General features: G+C 39.2%; 1 protein-coding gene across 7 annotated transcripts in view; it reads right to left on the bottom strand.

Annotated features, from left to right (window-relative positions):
- Nucleotides 1–16548, bottom strand: part of nrxn2b (neurexin 2b) — a 631720-nt gene that overhangs the window by 269299 nt on the left and 345873 nt on the right. For all 7 annotated transcript variants that reach the window (XM_088347971.1, XM_088347972.1, XM_088347965.1 and 4 more), the window contains one exon: nucleotides 4326–4499. In XM_088347971.1, coding sequence (XP_088204097.1) covers nucleotides 4326–4499 — 174 coding nt within the window. The remainder of the gene's footprint in view (nucleotides 1–4325; nucleotides 4500–16548) is intronic.

Genomic DNA, 16548 nt, shown 5'->3' with positions numbered 1-16548 from the left:
GCTCCCTTTAGGGAGTTAATTAAAGATTGTGTCATAATAAAGATTGAAAGGCTGATTGTTGAACAGCTGCCTACAAAGTCCACATGGGCTGAGCACAAATTAAAGTGGGCGAAGTGGCAAAAAAAAGCCGCAATATTTTGAAAACAAATTCTTGATTTTATCGCCGTTTTTTGTTAAGAATTTGTTTTTAGACTATTCTGCTGATTTATGATCATTTTCCTTTCAAGTAAACAGAGTAAAGATTGATACTTTGAGCAAACTATGCTTGGTAAGAAAGTTTTTATTAGCAAATGTGCAATATATTTATCCAAGTGTGAATCTAGGATAATTTATCTATGATATAAATCACTAGGGACACGGACATTCCACGAAAATGAGATGTATAATAAAGTATTCAGTTTAAAAAAACAATTCATCTATTTTCAATGAGAATAATCTCTCATCTCTCGTCAGCCGTACCGCTTATCCTCATTAGGGTCGCGGGGGGCTGGAGCCCATCCCAGCCATCTCCAGGCAGTGGGCAGGGGACACCCTGAACTGGTTGCCAGCCAATCGCAGGGCACACAGGGACAGACAACTAATTTGCTCATTCACACCTAGGGACAATTTGGACCGGCCAATTCACCTGAAATGCATGTTTTTGGAATGTGGGAGGAAACCGGAGTGCCCGGAGGAAACCCACGCAAGCACGGGAAGAACATACAAACTCCGCACAGGAAGTCTGGAGCTGGATTTGAACCCACGACAAGTTCCCATGACATGAACTGTGCCGCACAAGCTAACCACTGCTGCCCATGAGAATAATCCAAACTATTAAATATATATTAAAACGAAAAATATATATATTTTGGTTAGAGCAATTTTGTCTTGCCCATTTTAAGTCTCGGTCACTGGTAGCAGACAACAACATCTTAGATTGCTAATATTTTCGCGTTTTTTAGTCTTGCTGTGAATAAATAGTGGCCATGTTTCTAATATTTATTATCACACAGTAAGGGGATTTGCAATGGTTAATAAAGTGAGTGAGTAGCTGTGGTGAACTCGTAGATTTTCTTGTCTCAGGCGGGCCAACAATAAATAATTTCAACTTAAATTTGTTTAACTTACCATCGTTTTTGAGAGTATTGGGAATTGTTTTAAGCCTAACACATGTTTTCATAAACAATGGAGAAAAAAAAAAGATTTTCGGATTTTGAATTGAATGAATGACAAACTCATTGTAGCTAATTCTCACGGGGTCCATACTAGTAAATAAATGGCATTTGAAGAGTGCCTTGCCTGGAAGACTGAGGGGGTCTTTTTCGATGCTCTTAATTGAATAATAATGAATGGATGTAATATTTGATGATCAACATATTAGTAAGGGGTTCATTGGGGGGAATGCAACAATTTGTATGAAAATGTTTATCTGAATATGGAAAATTTGATGTTAAATCAAGGCAGCACGGCAGCGCAGTGGTTAGCGTGTGTGCGGCACAGTTCTGAGGTCAGGTGATCAAACCTTCCTGTGTGGAGTTTGCATGTTTTCCCTGTGCTTGCGTGGGTTTCCTCCGGGCTCTCCAGTTTCCTCCTACATTCCAAAAACATGCATGTCAGGTTTATTGGCTGGTCCAAATTCTCCCTAGGTCTGAATGCGCAAGTGAGTTTTCTTTGTCAGTGTGCCCTGCGATTGGCTGGCAACCAGTTCAGGGTGTCCCCTGCCCACTGCCCGAAGATAGCTGGGATGGGCTTCAGCACCCCCGCGACCCTACTGAGGATAAGCGGTGCAAATGATGGATGGATGTTGTTAAATCATGTTATAAAATGGAGGTAAAGGTTCTTTAAACGTCTGCAAAGACACGCAGGTGTGTGTTTTTTATAATGTCTTAAGTTAAATAACATCGGGATGGATTTCCTCAATGATTTCTGGTTGATAAATGGTAGCAAATAAAACTTGACTGGGTGCTTTGAGAGTGGCGCCTAACTTAGGCGACATCCAGTTGACATATTTAAAACTGCAATTCATTATTTGACTCACTCGTCTCTTGTGCTTCTCTCAGCAATGTGTCATTTTTGACCAGCAGGCCATGAGCCTTACATATGTGCTCTACATGGAGTTCTTTGATGCTCAGGACTTCATTGGGATTCAGTGGACGAACAAAGGAGAAGCGCCGTTTCCAAAAATCCTGGGATCTATCCCAGATTTACCCCGGCCTGATTTGACGGCCGTGCGCCGCTGGAGACTGCGACGGGTAGAGTAGCGGAGGTAAACATGGAGGAAATGCAAGATTAATGAGGCGAGCGGCAAAAAGGAGTTTGGGGGGGTTTCGCAGGGCTGAGATTAGCTACACTCAAAGATTCTTTGCTCATGCAGGTTTTATAGCGCAATAGAGAAGATTTACAGATGACGGGGGTTTAGACTCCACAGGATTCCGGGGGCTGGTGAGAACATGGGCGTGGCCACTGGAACATATCGGTAAATAAGAACTGCATAAGTGTGCGATTAAATAACAGTTTGTATTGATGATGGGCTTAAGGGGGATGCGGCTTTGGGTGGGGGGGAGGAAAACACTTGATATATTAAAAACAGAAATAGAGTTGGGGTGGCAAGTTGGAAACAACAAATGGAAATTGATAGTTCCTAATCACGTGACAACATCCGGGCAATCCAAGTAGTGGCGGCCGTACTGGTTGGGTGACATTGGAAATATGGAGATCTAAGCTCTAGCTTAGCTTTTGTAAAACGTTAAGGCCTTAGTTATGACAACAGATCTTCCCTGATGTACAAACAAAACTTATACGTGTTTAAAAAAAAAACATGGTTAGAGGGTATTTGGGGTGAAATAATACGATCTTTAAGACTAGTTTAAGCCAGCAAATGGCGCTCTATTATCGGCAAGGCAATTTAGCTTGCCCCGGCCATCCATTGTGTTAATTAGCAGTCCTTTTGCTGGATAAGGGTACCTTCTTTTCAGCCAGGCTTACATGTAAAATCGGAGGTTTCTTTGGAGCTTATTTCATGCAAGAATTGGCACAATATTTTACGGTTTATGGTGCGTATCACAAAGGGCACATTACAAGTGAGGTTCTCGCTCTGGCCTTCATTCACTAAGTATCGTCATGAATGAATGAATTAAAGACTGAATCGTATTTATTGTCACAATAGTATACAATAGTGCAACATTATTAAAGGGCTTTTCCTTTCATTGTAAGAAGCGATATAGACTGACTAGCAGCAGGTTGAACTTGGTCCCCCTGATGATTAAGGTACAACAGTTGGTTTTCCGCAAGTTGTACCTCGATATGTAATAGATCTGGCGTTGGTGAGATACAGGCTCTATTCTTCCTGTATTTGTGAGAGTTGTTACGTAGCAGCAGCAGTAACTTTAGCTTTGTCATGTTTATTTGTATAGCCCTTAATCACAAAGAGGGCTGCACAGATCAAAGACTATTGCAAACTTTTTTACAGACAATTATGACACCATCCCCTCATCTAAAACCTACATAAGGGCAAATAATGCACATATTCTCATCTCATCTCATTAGCTGCACCGCTTATCCTCAGTAGGGTCGCGGGGGTGCTGGAGCCCATCCCAGCAATCATCGGGCAGTGGGCAGGGGACACCCTGAACTGGTTGCCAGCCAATCGCAGGGCACACAGGGACAGACAACTCGCTCATCAACATGAAATATAGATTATTCATATCTTATAGAGTAGAAGTGTGTTTAAAGCTTAGATTTAATCATTTCCACTGAGGTTGCAGATCGAATCTCAGGGGGAAGAGCATTTCACAGCACTTGCGGATCTCTTCTTGGTTCTTGGGATAACTAGTAGACCAACGTTTTCAGAGCGAAGGCTCCGGACCGGAACATAGGGGGAAATTGAATCTCGAAGCTTTCTCTCCCAAAGGCGCCACCCTCCCTTCCCGAACCATATAACAATCAACAGAGCACATGGTGGTCTTGACAAGTAACTGGTAATGTTGTATCGATGTCGGGAATAAATGTGCACAAGCTTCTGTTGGGTGTAGTTGTGTAATGCCAATGTATGCGTGGATAGAGTCCAAAGAAAAAGTTCCAGTTCTTCTTTGTGTACACAACAAAACACGGAATGGGAGAGCCAAGAGCCACTGTGTCCGTGCGCCACCCCATAAAATTGAATTAATTTTTAATAAATGTTTAGAAATGAACGGTACAGATACAAAAACAACGCCTTAAAAGTTCATCTTTCATTAAATAATTCCCCCAAAATTGTGTAGACCCAACCAGAATGGCCGACTGTTTACTCGAGGTACGAGTGTGACGTGAAGCCAAAACAGTCTATAGTTACATAGTGACCAGCTTACCATCGCAGCCTCGGTCCACCTGGCCCACCCTGTGGAGGGCATCTGCAATCATGTCGGGGAGTCTCCCGTTCAAGTCCACGGAGGCCAGGCAACCCTGGTAGCCGTCCCGGGACGCGATTAGCTTGGGCAGATTGCTGTACATGCTCTTGATCACGCCACCGATGTACAGCTCTCCTGCAAAACACGTCCAACATCACAATCAGAATAAGAATCGTCTTTAATGTCATTGACAACAATGTAGTGAACATTGTTCTCTAAGAGACTAGACATGGAACTCCAAGACAAACATGTAAAACATGAAGAAAATTAAGATACAAAGAAGAAGCAAACACACTCACAAGGTAGTACTTGGAGTGACCCAAGTTGTAAGTGCATCATAACAATAGTAAATTAAAAATAGCAGTTATCAAACTTAATCAATAAATAAAATGAATACCCATGTTTCTATATTCATGAACAGGGTATTTATTTTCACAGTTGTGAGTACTTGTTTAGGGTGGTGATGGCCCTTTCAGGAAACAAGTGTCAAGCTGCCTAAAGGTCCGATTATGGCAGTGTTGATGTATATTGAGGGAAATAAAATACACAAAGGACTGTTTGAACGACACACGTAGATCAAGTTGTGATATTATTATAATACTTTATTTTATTTGATTCATCAGCCAATTTTAAAGCCAATTAACACATGAAACCAAATGTTTTCAGTCATATGCCTGCATAAAAAAATAATTCATTTTGTTTTGCAGATACAATAAATAATCTATGATTTATGTACATGTTAGTCCAAAAACATGTGTCCAATAATGCCTGTCACTGAAACCAGGTCCGCTACACACGTTTGAGTCCTGACCCACCAGTTGAAAAACGCGGCTCCACTACATATTGGAGCACAATAGAGGTATACAAAATGAATGTTAATACGTGGAAATTCACAATATTTCAAAAAATCTAATCTGTATCTTCAAAATTAAATGATAGTCAATCCATTGATTTTCAATCAATTGGTTGTCAATCTATCCAGGGTTCACGCAACTCTATAGGATTATCTAGAGTCTCGACCTTCTTGCTCCAATTTTGATTCGTATTATATGACACTGAGGCGTTCATCCATATTAAAATTGCTAGGATTTGGTTGAAATATGCCTGCCGCCTCAAGACGAAATAATATGTCTGCCGGGAGATATCCGTGTGACAAAACACTTGTGGTGGCAGAGGTGGCAAGAACATGATCTGGGGGGGGGGGCTTAACACTACTGAAGGGGAGGATTCGTGCTCAATAGTACTGCGGCAAGCCCCAGTATTGGAACTGATGTGTGAATATATGAAATATGTTCAGTCATACCTTTGGCAAAAAAGCTAAAAATCGACTGTATTTGTGCAGTTCTAGCACCCTCTTGTGGCTGGCTAATTACGTAAGCTTTATTTTTATGAAGAATGTTTTGGCCACTGATAGTACAGTGATAATTATTGTATCACATGGTCATTCCTTAATGAGGGCAGATTGATCCACAAATTTATATTAACAATACCAAGTGAGTACTTGGAATAAAATCAATACGATGGTCTACGGATCAATACAGTCTTCCCATATTAACTATCATTATAATAATGTATTTAGTGGGTTGAAAGATTATACATAGATAATGAATGTGATTGGATGGGGTTTATTACTGTGTGAATGCCCAAAGTCCGTCCCGGGGGCCACTTACGACCCGTGATCAAATCCTCTGTAATAAAATCAATAATATGTGCCCTTAGTATTAAATATAGTTTTTTCCCAAAAATAAAAATATATATATAAATTAATACAAATCATCATTCCACCAGCTGATGGAGCTAGCTAGCCCTTTGGCCACTTTGCCGTTTGCTTTCTAAGAAAAAAATATTCCACCTAATTTCCAACATGGTTACTGTAAATAAAAAAATGAATGTTGACTGTGAGGGCCACCACTGCCAAGATAAGTGGAAAGTGCAATATTTTTTCACCAAATTCTGAAAAAGGCTGCATCCGCCTAATTTGCCAACACACCGTGGCTGTTTTCAAATACGAGAATATATAGAGACACTGCTGGTCGAAACATGCAGACTACCAAAATCTAACTAGAAACGAACGTTGTGAAAAGGTGGGGCAACTGAAAGCTGTTTTAAAGGCACAGCAGCGCTTTTTCACAAGACCTTAGATGAAACGAAATGCTACAAAAGGCGAGCAAGAGGTCGCTACGCTGATTGCCAAACACTTCAAACCTTTCACAGAAGGTGCATTGATTAAAGACTGTTTAAAGAAAGCCAGGCTAAAGAGTCGGCCATCATGCATTTTCTGCTCTACTGACTTTATTTTCGAAATATTGCGTATTGGAAGTTATTTTAGTTTTGTCGTTGACATTGTTATACAGTATTTGTATTCTTGTTCCATTGCTGCTTTTATTAACTCTTTTGACTTTTGTTTTAAACCAATTGTTTAGTAGGAGTATTTTACTTTTTGACTCATTCATCCATGATTTTGATTCCACTCGAAGATAAATATCTTCAGATTATAATATCTTACCTATCAATGTATCCAAATAATTTGAATATGAAAAAAATGGTGATTTATTGAAATAAAGGTCGTTAAACCTGCAGTCACCACAATATTTCTCAATTAGGGGGGTCTAATTGATCCAAATGTTGATACTATCGATACTGAATACATTCTTGGATTGGATGGATACAATTGTCTTGATATTGATATTGATAATGTCTTTCTGTTTAACGAGCCTTATAATAATGTCTTTAGTGGATCGTAAAATCATATATGTATTATCATTTCCAAGTTCGATCCAATTGTGTTTACACTTCATTTGACCAACTGACTTTATTTTGAAAATATTTTGTAGAGGAAGGTTATTTTGGTTTTCTCAGTGACATTGTTTGTAGTATTTGTATTTTTGTTACGTTGTTGCTTTTTATTTGGGCCTCTTGACTTTAGTTTTGAATCAGTAGTTTAGTATAAGTATTTCTGTATAGTGTTAGTTTTTTTTTCATGTATAGAAAATTATATCATTTGAGATTTACATATCACAGAAAGTATAGAAGTAATGCAAATGAAATGAAAAATAATAATAACGTTAAGATCATAAGATTCATTCTTCTAATTCTGAACGAAATATTCAAACACATGTGGATTATGAGATGCTATATAATATATATATATATATATATTTAAACCAATTATGTGCTTGTGAGTTAGTACAGGGAAACCCATAGATTTTTTATAGTAATTCATTATTAATGTTTAAAGGATATCACATTTTTAAAACAACCTGTTATTTTTACACTCTTTGCACTTCCTAACTTTGAATATTGTGTAAAGTAAGGTATTTTAGTTGTCTAATTGACATTGTCATATTTGTATTTCCCTTGTATTGCTGCTTGTTTGGCACTCTTCTATTATTCAATGATCATGACAATTTCAAACAATGATCGGTGTGTTGGACAATCCAGCATTTACTTGGATTGTATTGATATCAAAATTCCCAGTATCCCTCAAAGTTCTACATGAATACATTTGGACAACTGTGTCGAACTCATTTTGGGCCACAACGCTATGCGCTCTATTCACAGCCTCCGGGAAGCAATGAGCCAAAAGGTCAATTAATGGCGGACCTTTTGCAAAATGGTGGAAGTCAATGATGTTTGCAAAGTTCTCCCCGGAATTAATGAGGATTTGACACTTGATGTTTCCCCGCCTGGGCCTTATAGTCAATATAATGAATTCATTAGTCAGACAGAGTGATGCAGTGAACTTGCAGCTGGGAGAGCCATTTAGCAAATATGAAATTATCGAGACGGCATTAATCTCCGCAGAGCAAATGCTGAGCTTTTGTTTGGGTTGCTGCCGCTAGACTGCACTGCCGCCAAACAAAAGGATTGTGTACTATGGAGCATTGCAAAATGACTTGCATTATTTTTGTTTGATTTATTTTGTTCAATGCCAGATGTTTCTCTCAAATGGGAAGAGCCAGTGACAGCCATTTTTTTACCATTTTGACTCCTTTATGAAGGCCTACAGAACATTTTGTTCTGTAGTGATATAGGCATAAGACATACCAAAAGAAAGCTTGCACCCTAATCTTTCATTAGACAAAAAGTATGATTCCAGCTCAGTGGTCAGGAACATTTTTGACCCAAAGAGCCATAAAAGCGAAATATTTAGATTTCTTTTGGGAGAGGGCCATAGCACATATTTTAAGAACAATTCAAGCAACACCGCCTAACCTGCTCTCAAGACAAAATATATATATTTTTTGTGCATTTTATTTCATTCGGTGACATTAGATGATTTGATAAAACGTATGATATCAGACTAATGTTTCCCAGTTCCATAAGTAAATCACTTGTCTCCCTCGCGCAATTACATTGAGGCTCATGTACAATGGAATCCATTGTCGATTGTTGTCGCCAGACACGTCTTTCCAATAGAGTGAGACATCTTGACATAAGAATAATCTTTGCTGAGAGTAACTCAAGTGTTCTGTTTTGAGAGGTAACTTAAACATACCAAAACTCATCAAGTTTGGAAGCATTTTAGTATCGGTACTTGGAATAAAAAGACTACTTGCAAAGTTTGCCAAGCAGACCTTGTGTAATGGCAGTACCACGGTGACACATCAGCATTTAAAGAACACTTACGACATTTAACTGAAATCAAATCCGATTCGCCTTAGTAAGATTGACGTAACATTCAAGACACTATGGTTTTAGAGATATGCAATGTGCATTTCAACTGGTAAATTTGGCTATAAAAAAGAGCTTGAGTGTTATGCCAGAATGAGCCTGAAAAACATATTTGAAATTCGATGCATGCAGTCCAAAATAGAGAGTCACCAAAGGACCCTTTACGCGAAAGAGGTGGTTAAAACCGTTTGATTTCAAACTGTTGAGAATGATACTTGTTGCAGACTTTGCAGTTTAGCACAAAATGTACCTCGTGATTGCACATAATATTGGTTTTGATTACAGTTCTACTGCTGCTTATGAGCCTGGTTTTGGGTTTCAGGGATAACAAATGTCCACTTGATTTCAATGTATGATTAATCCTTAAAAATGAACAAACGTTTATCGATGGATTGATGTCTCTGTTGGCCGTGCACTAATTGGGTTTATTGCATTTTTGTATGAATCCGCAATCAGTTCAACAAAACATGTATTTTTCATTGTATCCTTTTTCATGTTTTAATAATTTCCCACATAAATAACTATTTCAATAGATGATGACCATTAAAGTAGTAATTAGTTGCAGCCCTAGTGGCGAGTAGAGTAACGCCAACCACTCACGATCAAGACACCAGTCCTTTCTTTGGATAAGCTCAATAAAAAGATGCCTTGAGAAAGTTAAGATCCCCACACTTGCTTTATAAAGGTGTTATTTCTCCTGAGCAGAAGCACTTTTACATTGGCGGTACGTGCTGTGCCGCACAGCGATGAGTAACCACCTTCCCTAGCATCACAGCCCGACTCGGCCGGGCTGTCTGCGACGTGATGAATGCCCCTTGCTGCCGAACAGAGCTGAATTATCGGCCCGCGGATGTCGCCAGGGACCGGAAACTTCCACATCTCCATGGTAACCGTAACTACTTCCTTCTGGGCCGGCGCAGGGAGTCGGGGATGTTGAGATGCTGAACGTGCAGGACCATGCTGACAAAACATTTAAGGAGCCCGATGGAGATTTCGGGAGCTTTCCCCTCGTCTGGGCGAAAGGAACAAACTTTTTTCTGTTTATGGACAGCTGTGACATGTCTTTTCAGACACATTCTTGGCCTGTAAACTGGATCCCTTTTAAATTGAACTGATTTTCAGTTTAGTTGAATCAACAACTAAACAACCGCACTATAAGGCTCACCTGATTATCAGATGTGCTCCCAAAATTTAGTCTTTGTGATATTTTTTTCATATATAAGCAGGGTTGGGTAGGCTTACTTTAACTGGATTACTTTCAATTACTTTTGGATTACTCCAATACCAAATATGCTAATAAAAGACAAAAGAAACTAAATATGAATAAAATTATGACCACAACACGTAGTAAGCTTTCTCTCCCGGCTTTGATCTCTTTGATCTCCGGCAAAACTAACATAAAATGCGACAGAAACAAAATGAAAATAAATCCAAACAGCTTGCCAACATCATTTTTGCCGTTCCATGTATTCCGTTACTCCCCAAGCCTGCACAAAATTTAGTAATTTTATTCATATTTAGTTTATTTTGTCTTTTATTAGCATATTTGGTATTGGAGTAATCCAAAAGTGATTGAAAGTAATCCAGTTAAAGTAACCCTACCCAACCCTGTATATAAGGCTCATCAGACTGTAAGTGTCATGAAATTAAAACTACAGTGAGGGCTAGGGTTGCATTGATTGATCAGTCAAATGTACCGCTGTTAAAAATAGCCAAACAACTAAAATTTTATGCAACGGGAGTCATCGCTTCTTGACAGGGAGAGCGCTGGTAATCCTCTGCATATGACTACTAGAAATACAGGCAACATTAAAATGGATCAGTTTTTATGTTACCATCACATTATGGTACCATGCTAACGCGGTTCACGGATCCCTTAACCGCATGAGTTGTCGATTCCTTAATGTTGTCAGCCCAATTCTTTTTTGGTCTTCCTCTCCTCCTGCCCTTGGACTGGGCATCATCCTGCAAGGCGACTGGAATGCCCAAATTGGTGTGAATGCTCATAGAGACTGGAAGAAAATATGTGGTACAAGCTCTTACCTATAAACCAATGAAAGAGGACAATGGCTTCTTGAACTAGCAAGCTATAACAACGTAATGTTGGCAAACACGCCTGGCAATCGCAATAACTCCAGAAAATGGACATGGCACCATCGGGATGGAATTCAGCACAGTCAGGTTGACTACATCATGATTCCACAATGTTTCAAAAGTGGAATCTAGACAGCAAGCACACGCACATATCCAGGAGCCAATGCGGTAGGCGATATTCAGTCCTGTCCCTCCACCCTTTTGTGGAATCAAGTAGAGGTGGAATGCAAAACGCATCGGTGAATGCATTGGTTAGAATGCAAAACCATCATTTCCTTGGAGACGTTTCTCGATTTTACTCAGACAAATGAACCAATTCAATTGAGTTCCGTGGGGCAAAGGTCACCACGCCATCGCCACTCTGCTCGTTTAGCATTCGGTGCCAATTTCGCATTCCAAGGGTTTGCACGACTAATCGGCGTAAGTATTTAACATTCACGCTTTGCCGCCCACAAAATGAGCAGAGCGGGGACTGGATATGAGATTGGCTTCTAATAGCTATCGATCAGTTTGCTAGTTTGAGAAGGAAGCAGTTTAGTCCTTCGGCTTTGGGCAGCAGTGGTGATCCTTGAGTTCATGCTGTCAGGAGGTTTGCAATATGCGGTGAGAAATTAAACTATATGATGCCGCATGGCAACTTATTGAACATGTACTGTATTTTCCGCACTATAAGATTATAAGGTACACCAGGAAAAACATGTATTTTGTCATATAAGGCCCACAGGACTATAAGGCACATGGAATTAAAACTATAGTAGGATCTACTGTATTGTTTTCCATATTACCGCCCATATGGTACTTAATAGTGCAATGATTGATCAGCCGCAAATCATTGTATGCAATGGGAATAGAGCCCGGGTTGCGGCGGTGAAAGTGCTAAAACTTCAATCAACCTTTAATGCACTAAGTGCCAAAGAAGTATTTGCATGTCATTTAGGTGTTTTTGCCAACAGTCCAAAAAATGAAATGTGAGAAGATAAAATGGGGAAAAAAAAGTTATAAATCAGGGGGCTACGACCTTTTTCAAGCTGAGAGCTACTTTTGTTTTTACTAATTAAAGCATGAGGCACCCAGTTTGATATGCATTTATAAAACAGCAACATATTGTGTTAATACTATGTTGTTTTTATATTATTACAAGGTTGACGTAGGGTTAAATAGTCTCAGTCCACCCCTAAAATAATTATTTTACTGGAAGATCCATTGACCCCGCACTGGTGAGCTATTTTCAGAACATGTTTTGTGGGCTGTCTTTTAGGGGCACCCTGGCACCAAGTATGAGACCCCTGTTACAAATGTAAGTAATAATGTCTGAAAATTAAAATAAATTAGTATTTTCACGTCATATAACTTTGTTTCCACCAGCACGCCAACTAAATGTTGTTAAATGCTAGAAGAGACAAATGTTACCTTTTCAAAGTACAATTTAGGTACAAATTGAAGTAAATATTTTTAAAATGAAAAAAGGCTGATTTTCAGATATTTTTTACATCACTTTCTAACTACCGTATTTTCCGCACAATAGGGCGTACCGGGTTATAGGGTGCACCCCCAAAAAATAGTTTTTGGTCCTATATCTTCCATACATAAGGCGCACCGGATTATAAGGCGCTACAATGGGAACGTCGACAAAACAGTCAGATAGTTCAGTCAAGCTTATTACCCCCTTAACATTCCGAAAGCTTGCAAAGAAGCAAACAGGTGTCGTAGACACGTGCGGATGTGGTGTCTGTATGATGTCACTCAAATGCATCGTTCCAAATATCATTCGGAAGGTTAAAGTCTTGGGATTCAAGAAATGCCAACCATTCCTTAGTTTCTATTTTCTTTTTCGCTCGCAACTTTACTGTGCATATGACAGTAAACACTTGGAAATGAGTTTAATTTAAAAAAAGACCCATCACAGAAACATCGATATCACTCTGAAACAAGATACTGGGAAAATATATAGCCGGAGTAGCTCACCGAAGTCCTTGTGTTCAATAATAATGTGCAATCATGGTCCTCTTATATCCGTGAGTGTAGTAAATTCAGGAGAGTAAAATATTTACAAATACAGTACAGAAAAGTAAAATACTGTTTTCTCTATGCCGTCAACCCAACATGCTATTCACATTCATCTTTTTCGGCCTATTGCAGGCTTTGCTTTGCCCCTTTAGCCTATGCCAGCCTGTAAATGATAAAAAGGATCTGCCCCCTTTACCTCCGAATAACTTTAGCCAATAGTGATCGATTCAACTGGTGATTGACACATCTTTTTTGGCCAATTGCAGGGTTTGTTTTGCCCCCTTAGCCTTTACCTCCGAATAACTTTAGCCAATAGTGATGGATTCAAATGATAATTGACACATTGGTTAGCCAATGAAACACCGGTATATAAATCCCAGCATACACCGCAGACTACTTTCGCATTCGGGGGAAAATCTAGCCGGCGGCTGCTTTCATTAGTTGCAAGACTTTGCGACTTAATATTGATCCATATATAAAGCGCATTGTATTATAAGGCGCATGGTCAGCTTTTGAAAAAAAATAAGACTTTTAGGTGCGCCTTATAGTGCGGAAAATACGGTAAATTGTACATATTTTAAATTGTCTCTTCTGACATATAATCAACCATTTGGAGTGTTTATATGTATATATTTTTTGGCACTAAATGAGCTAATGATACAAATGACACATGAGGAGGTACTAGAAAGTATCTCATTATCACACTTTTTTTACTCACAGTGCCAGAAACCCCTTCCTTGGAGAATGGAGAAAACAAAGTTTCCCTGAAAGATATAACGTGGAAAAACACGACGAGGGGAAAAATATGGTATATCTGATAAAGAATCAGACTTTGTGTTTATTTACTTTATGGTTCTCCCCTTTTCAATGAGATGGCACTATTGCCCCATTTTCCTGTCTCTCCCTCTCTCTAGGTCCAGGTGTTCTGAATAATTGTGAGCCACCCTCTGTTATATATTCTCCAATCTTCCACACCTGGTTGTTGAATCGTCATAGCACTCTTCTCAAGACACGCTCCCCCAAAGACAACAAACTCTTAGGACCAATACATTCCTCTCAGAGTATTCTCCTCAAGATATTCCTCTCATTACATTTGCCTCAAAATAAATTCCTGAAGAAATGTCCCTCAAGACAACCTCCTCTGCAGTCCCAGTCCCACTTTTCCTTGTCATTAGTGATTCTTATATAGTTGTCAACCAACCCCCCTTTTTTGGGATTTTTGCATCCGCATTTTTCCACTCTGTGTCATGCATTTGTGTCTATCTGATATAACCTGAAGATATATTTATATATATTTTGTGGACAGCACAATGGCGCAGTGGTTAGCACGTGTGCAGCACAGTTCTGAGGTCGTGAGATCAAACCTTCCTGTGTGGAGTTTACATGTTCTCCCTGTGCTTGCGTGGGTTTCCTCCGGGCACTCCGGTTTCGTCCCACATTCCAAAAACATGCATGTCAGGTTAATTGGCCGGTCCAAATTGTCCCGAAGTCTGAATGAGCGAGTGAGTTTTCTGTCTCTGTGTACCCTACGACTGGCTGGCAACCAGTTCAGGGTGTCCCCTGCCCACTGCCCGAAGATGGCTGGGATGGGCTCCAGCACTCTTGCGACCCTACTGAGGATAGGTGGTGCGGATAATGGATGGATGGATGGATATATTTCAGGACAATATGTATGTTTTCTCCATCCTCAAATAATTGTTTCTGGTACTGTGAGTAAAACTAGTGTGATTGTGAAGTAAAATTAAATGCCTTTTCAAAATGTCATCTGTACCACTGGTGGTTTAGTGGGAGACTGTCGATGCTCTCACTGTCACAACCTGGGTTTGATTCCCATTGCATACAATGAAGTAAATCTCATGAGTAGATTTTGTATGTCATTATTATCCACCACGTTTATGATATATAAGCTGCATGAGGTTATAAGGGGCACTTTCTTATTTTTGGTTAATGGTTTTTTTTGTAGTTGCGCTTTATAGTCCGGAAATCTGTAATCTTGTGCTACAGTACCCATTTGGCATTGGTCAATCATGTGGCTGCAAATCTGATGGCGCAGTATGTTTCATCAGGGGCTGTTTAGCGAGATTGGCGTGCGGTTCGATTTGCAGATTGCGCCCTCGGCTGCTGTCAACATGTTTCAGGGGCCAAGGCAAAAATTATTTCTCTATAAACACGAACATTTTTTTTTCCTGAAATGATTTGATTTCCGCTTGCTCAGCGTCTTCAATGTGTCAAACCCTCCAGTAGGCTTTTGCGTGAAAACTGCACAAGCAGAGGGGCAGTGATGTATATTTAGAGCAGGGAACAGCAATTTTTTTGAAGCTGAGAGCTACGTTGTGTTACTGATTGGAGCAAATGGATACCATTTTGAAATGAATATGTAAAAAACAGGTATTACTTTGTTTTAGTATGTTATAGCAACGTATCATGTTAGCAATATGTTGTCACTATCTTATTCCTAGAAGTAGAGGTAAAATGGGCTCTGTCCACCACAAAAACATCATGCCAGTTAGCATTCACATTTCCTTGAAAATCGCAATGACCCATCACTGATGAGATATTTTCAGAGCCCTTTTACAGGCAACTCAGCTGTTCTTAAGGGCACCATGTAGGAAACTCCTACTATAAAGTATCGGACAGTGATGAATTGTAAAATCATTTATATATACGTATTTGTTTAATAATTTTTAGAGGACTTTTTAAGTCTATAAAATTGCAGTTAAGGATCGTATTCTGGTTTATGCTTCTGAAACCAAACAATAAAATTGCTATGTACAAAAATATCACAGACATACTACTTCATAAATACTACAAAAAAATGATCTACAGTAATACTACAAAAATACCAAAAAAATACTAAAAGAATACTATTATCGACATACAAAACCACTACTTCAGTATTGCTCCACAAATACAACAAAACTAAGTAAACAATTAAGAGTTTATAACAGGGGTCTAATATATTAGTCAACGTATTAACTAATTCTGAGAAGAAAAAAACAAATACTACAGAAATGCTGCAAAAATATTAGTACAATAATAATATACCATAAAAATACTACTGCAGAAATATTACAACAATACAATAACAGTTAAACTACAAAAATACTCGGACCCCCCTCCCCAACAAAAATACAAGCTAGCTACTAGCTAGGGGCATTAATACTTGTCAAATGAAGTAACTAGTAATTGTAACTAATTACTGTTTTTCAGTAACACTTACAACACTGCCTTTGAGTCTGCTAAAACATGCATTTGCTATCGGGGATTACAAATTACTTTGACATGGAATAACTCTCATTGTTGCTACGGCTTTGTAATAAAGACGAGGGCAGCCATTTAAACTCAAACTGATAAGAAGGAACGTCAGCGAAAGAAACGATATTAACATCGGAGCGCAAACGTGGCAGAA

This window comes from Urocampus carinirostris, chromosome 11 (assembly GCF_059441175.1).
Source record: "Urocampus carinirostris isolate Australia breed hairy pipefish chromosome 11, RoL_Ucar_1.0, whole genome shotgun sequence".
NCBI classification, from domain to species: domain Eukaryota; kingdom Metazoa; phylum Chordata; class Actinopteri; order Syngnathiformes; family Syngnathidae; genus Urocampus; species Urocampus carinirostris.
The sequence above is the reverse complement of the archived record's forward strand: the minus strand, read 5'-3'. Positions and strand labels throughout refer to the sequence as shown.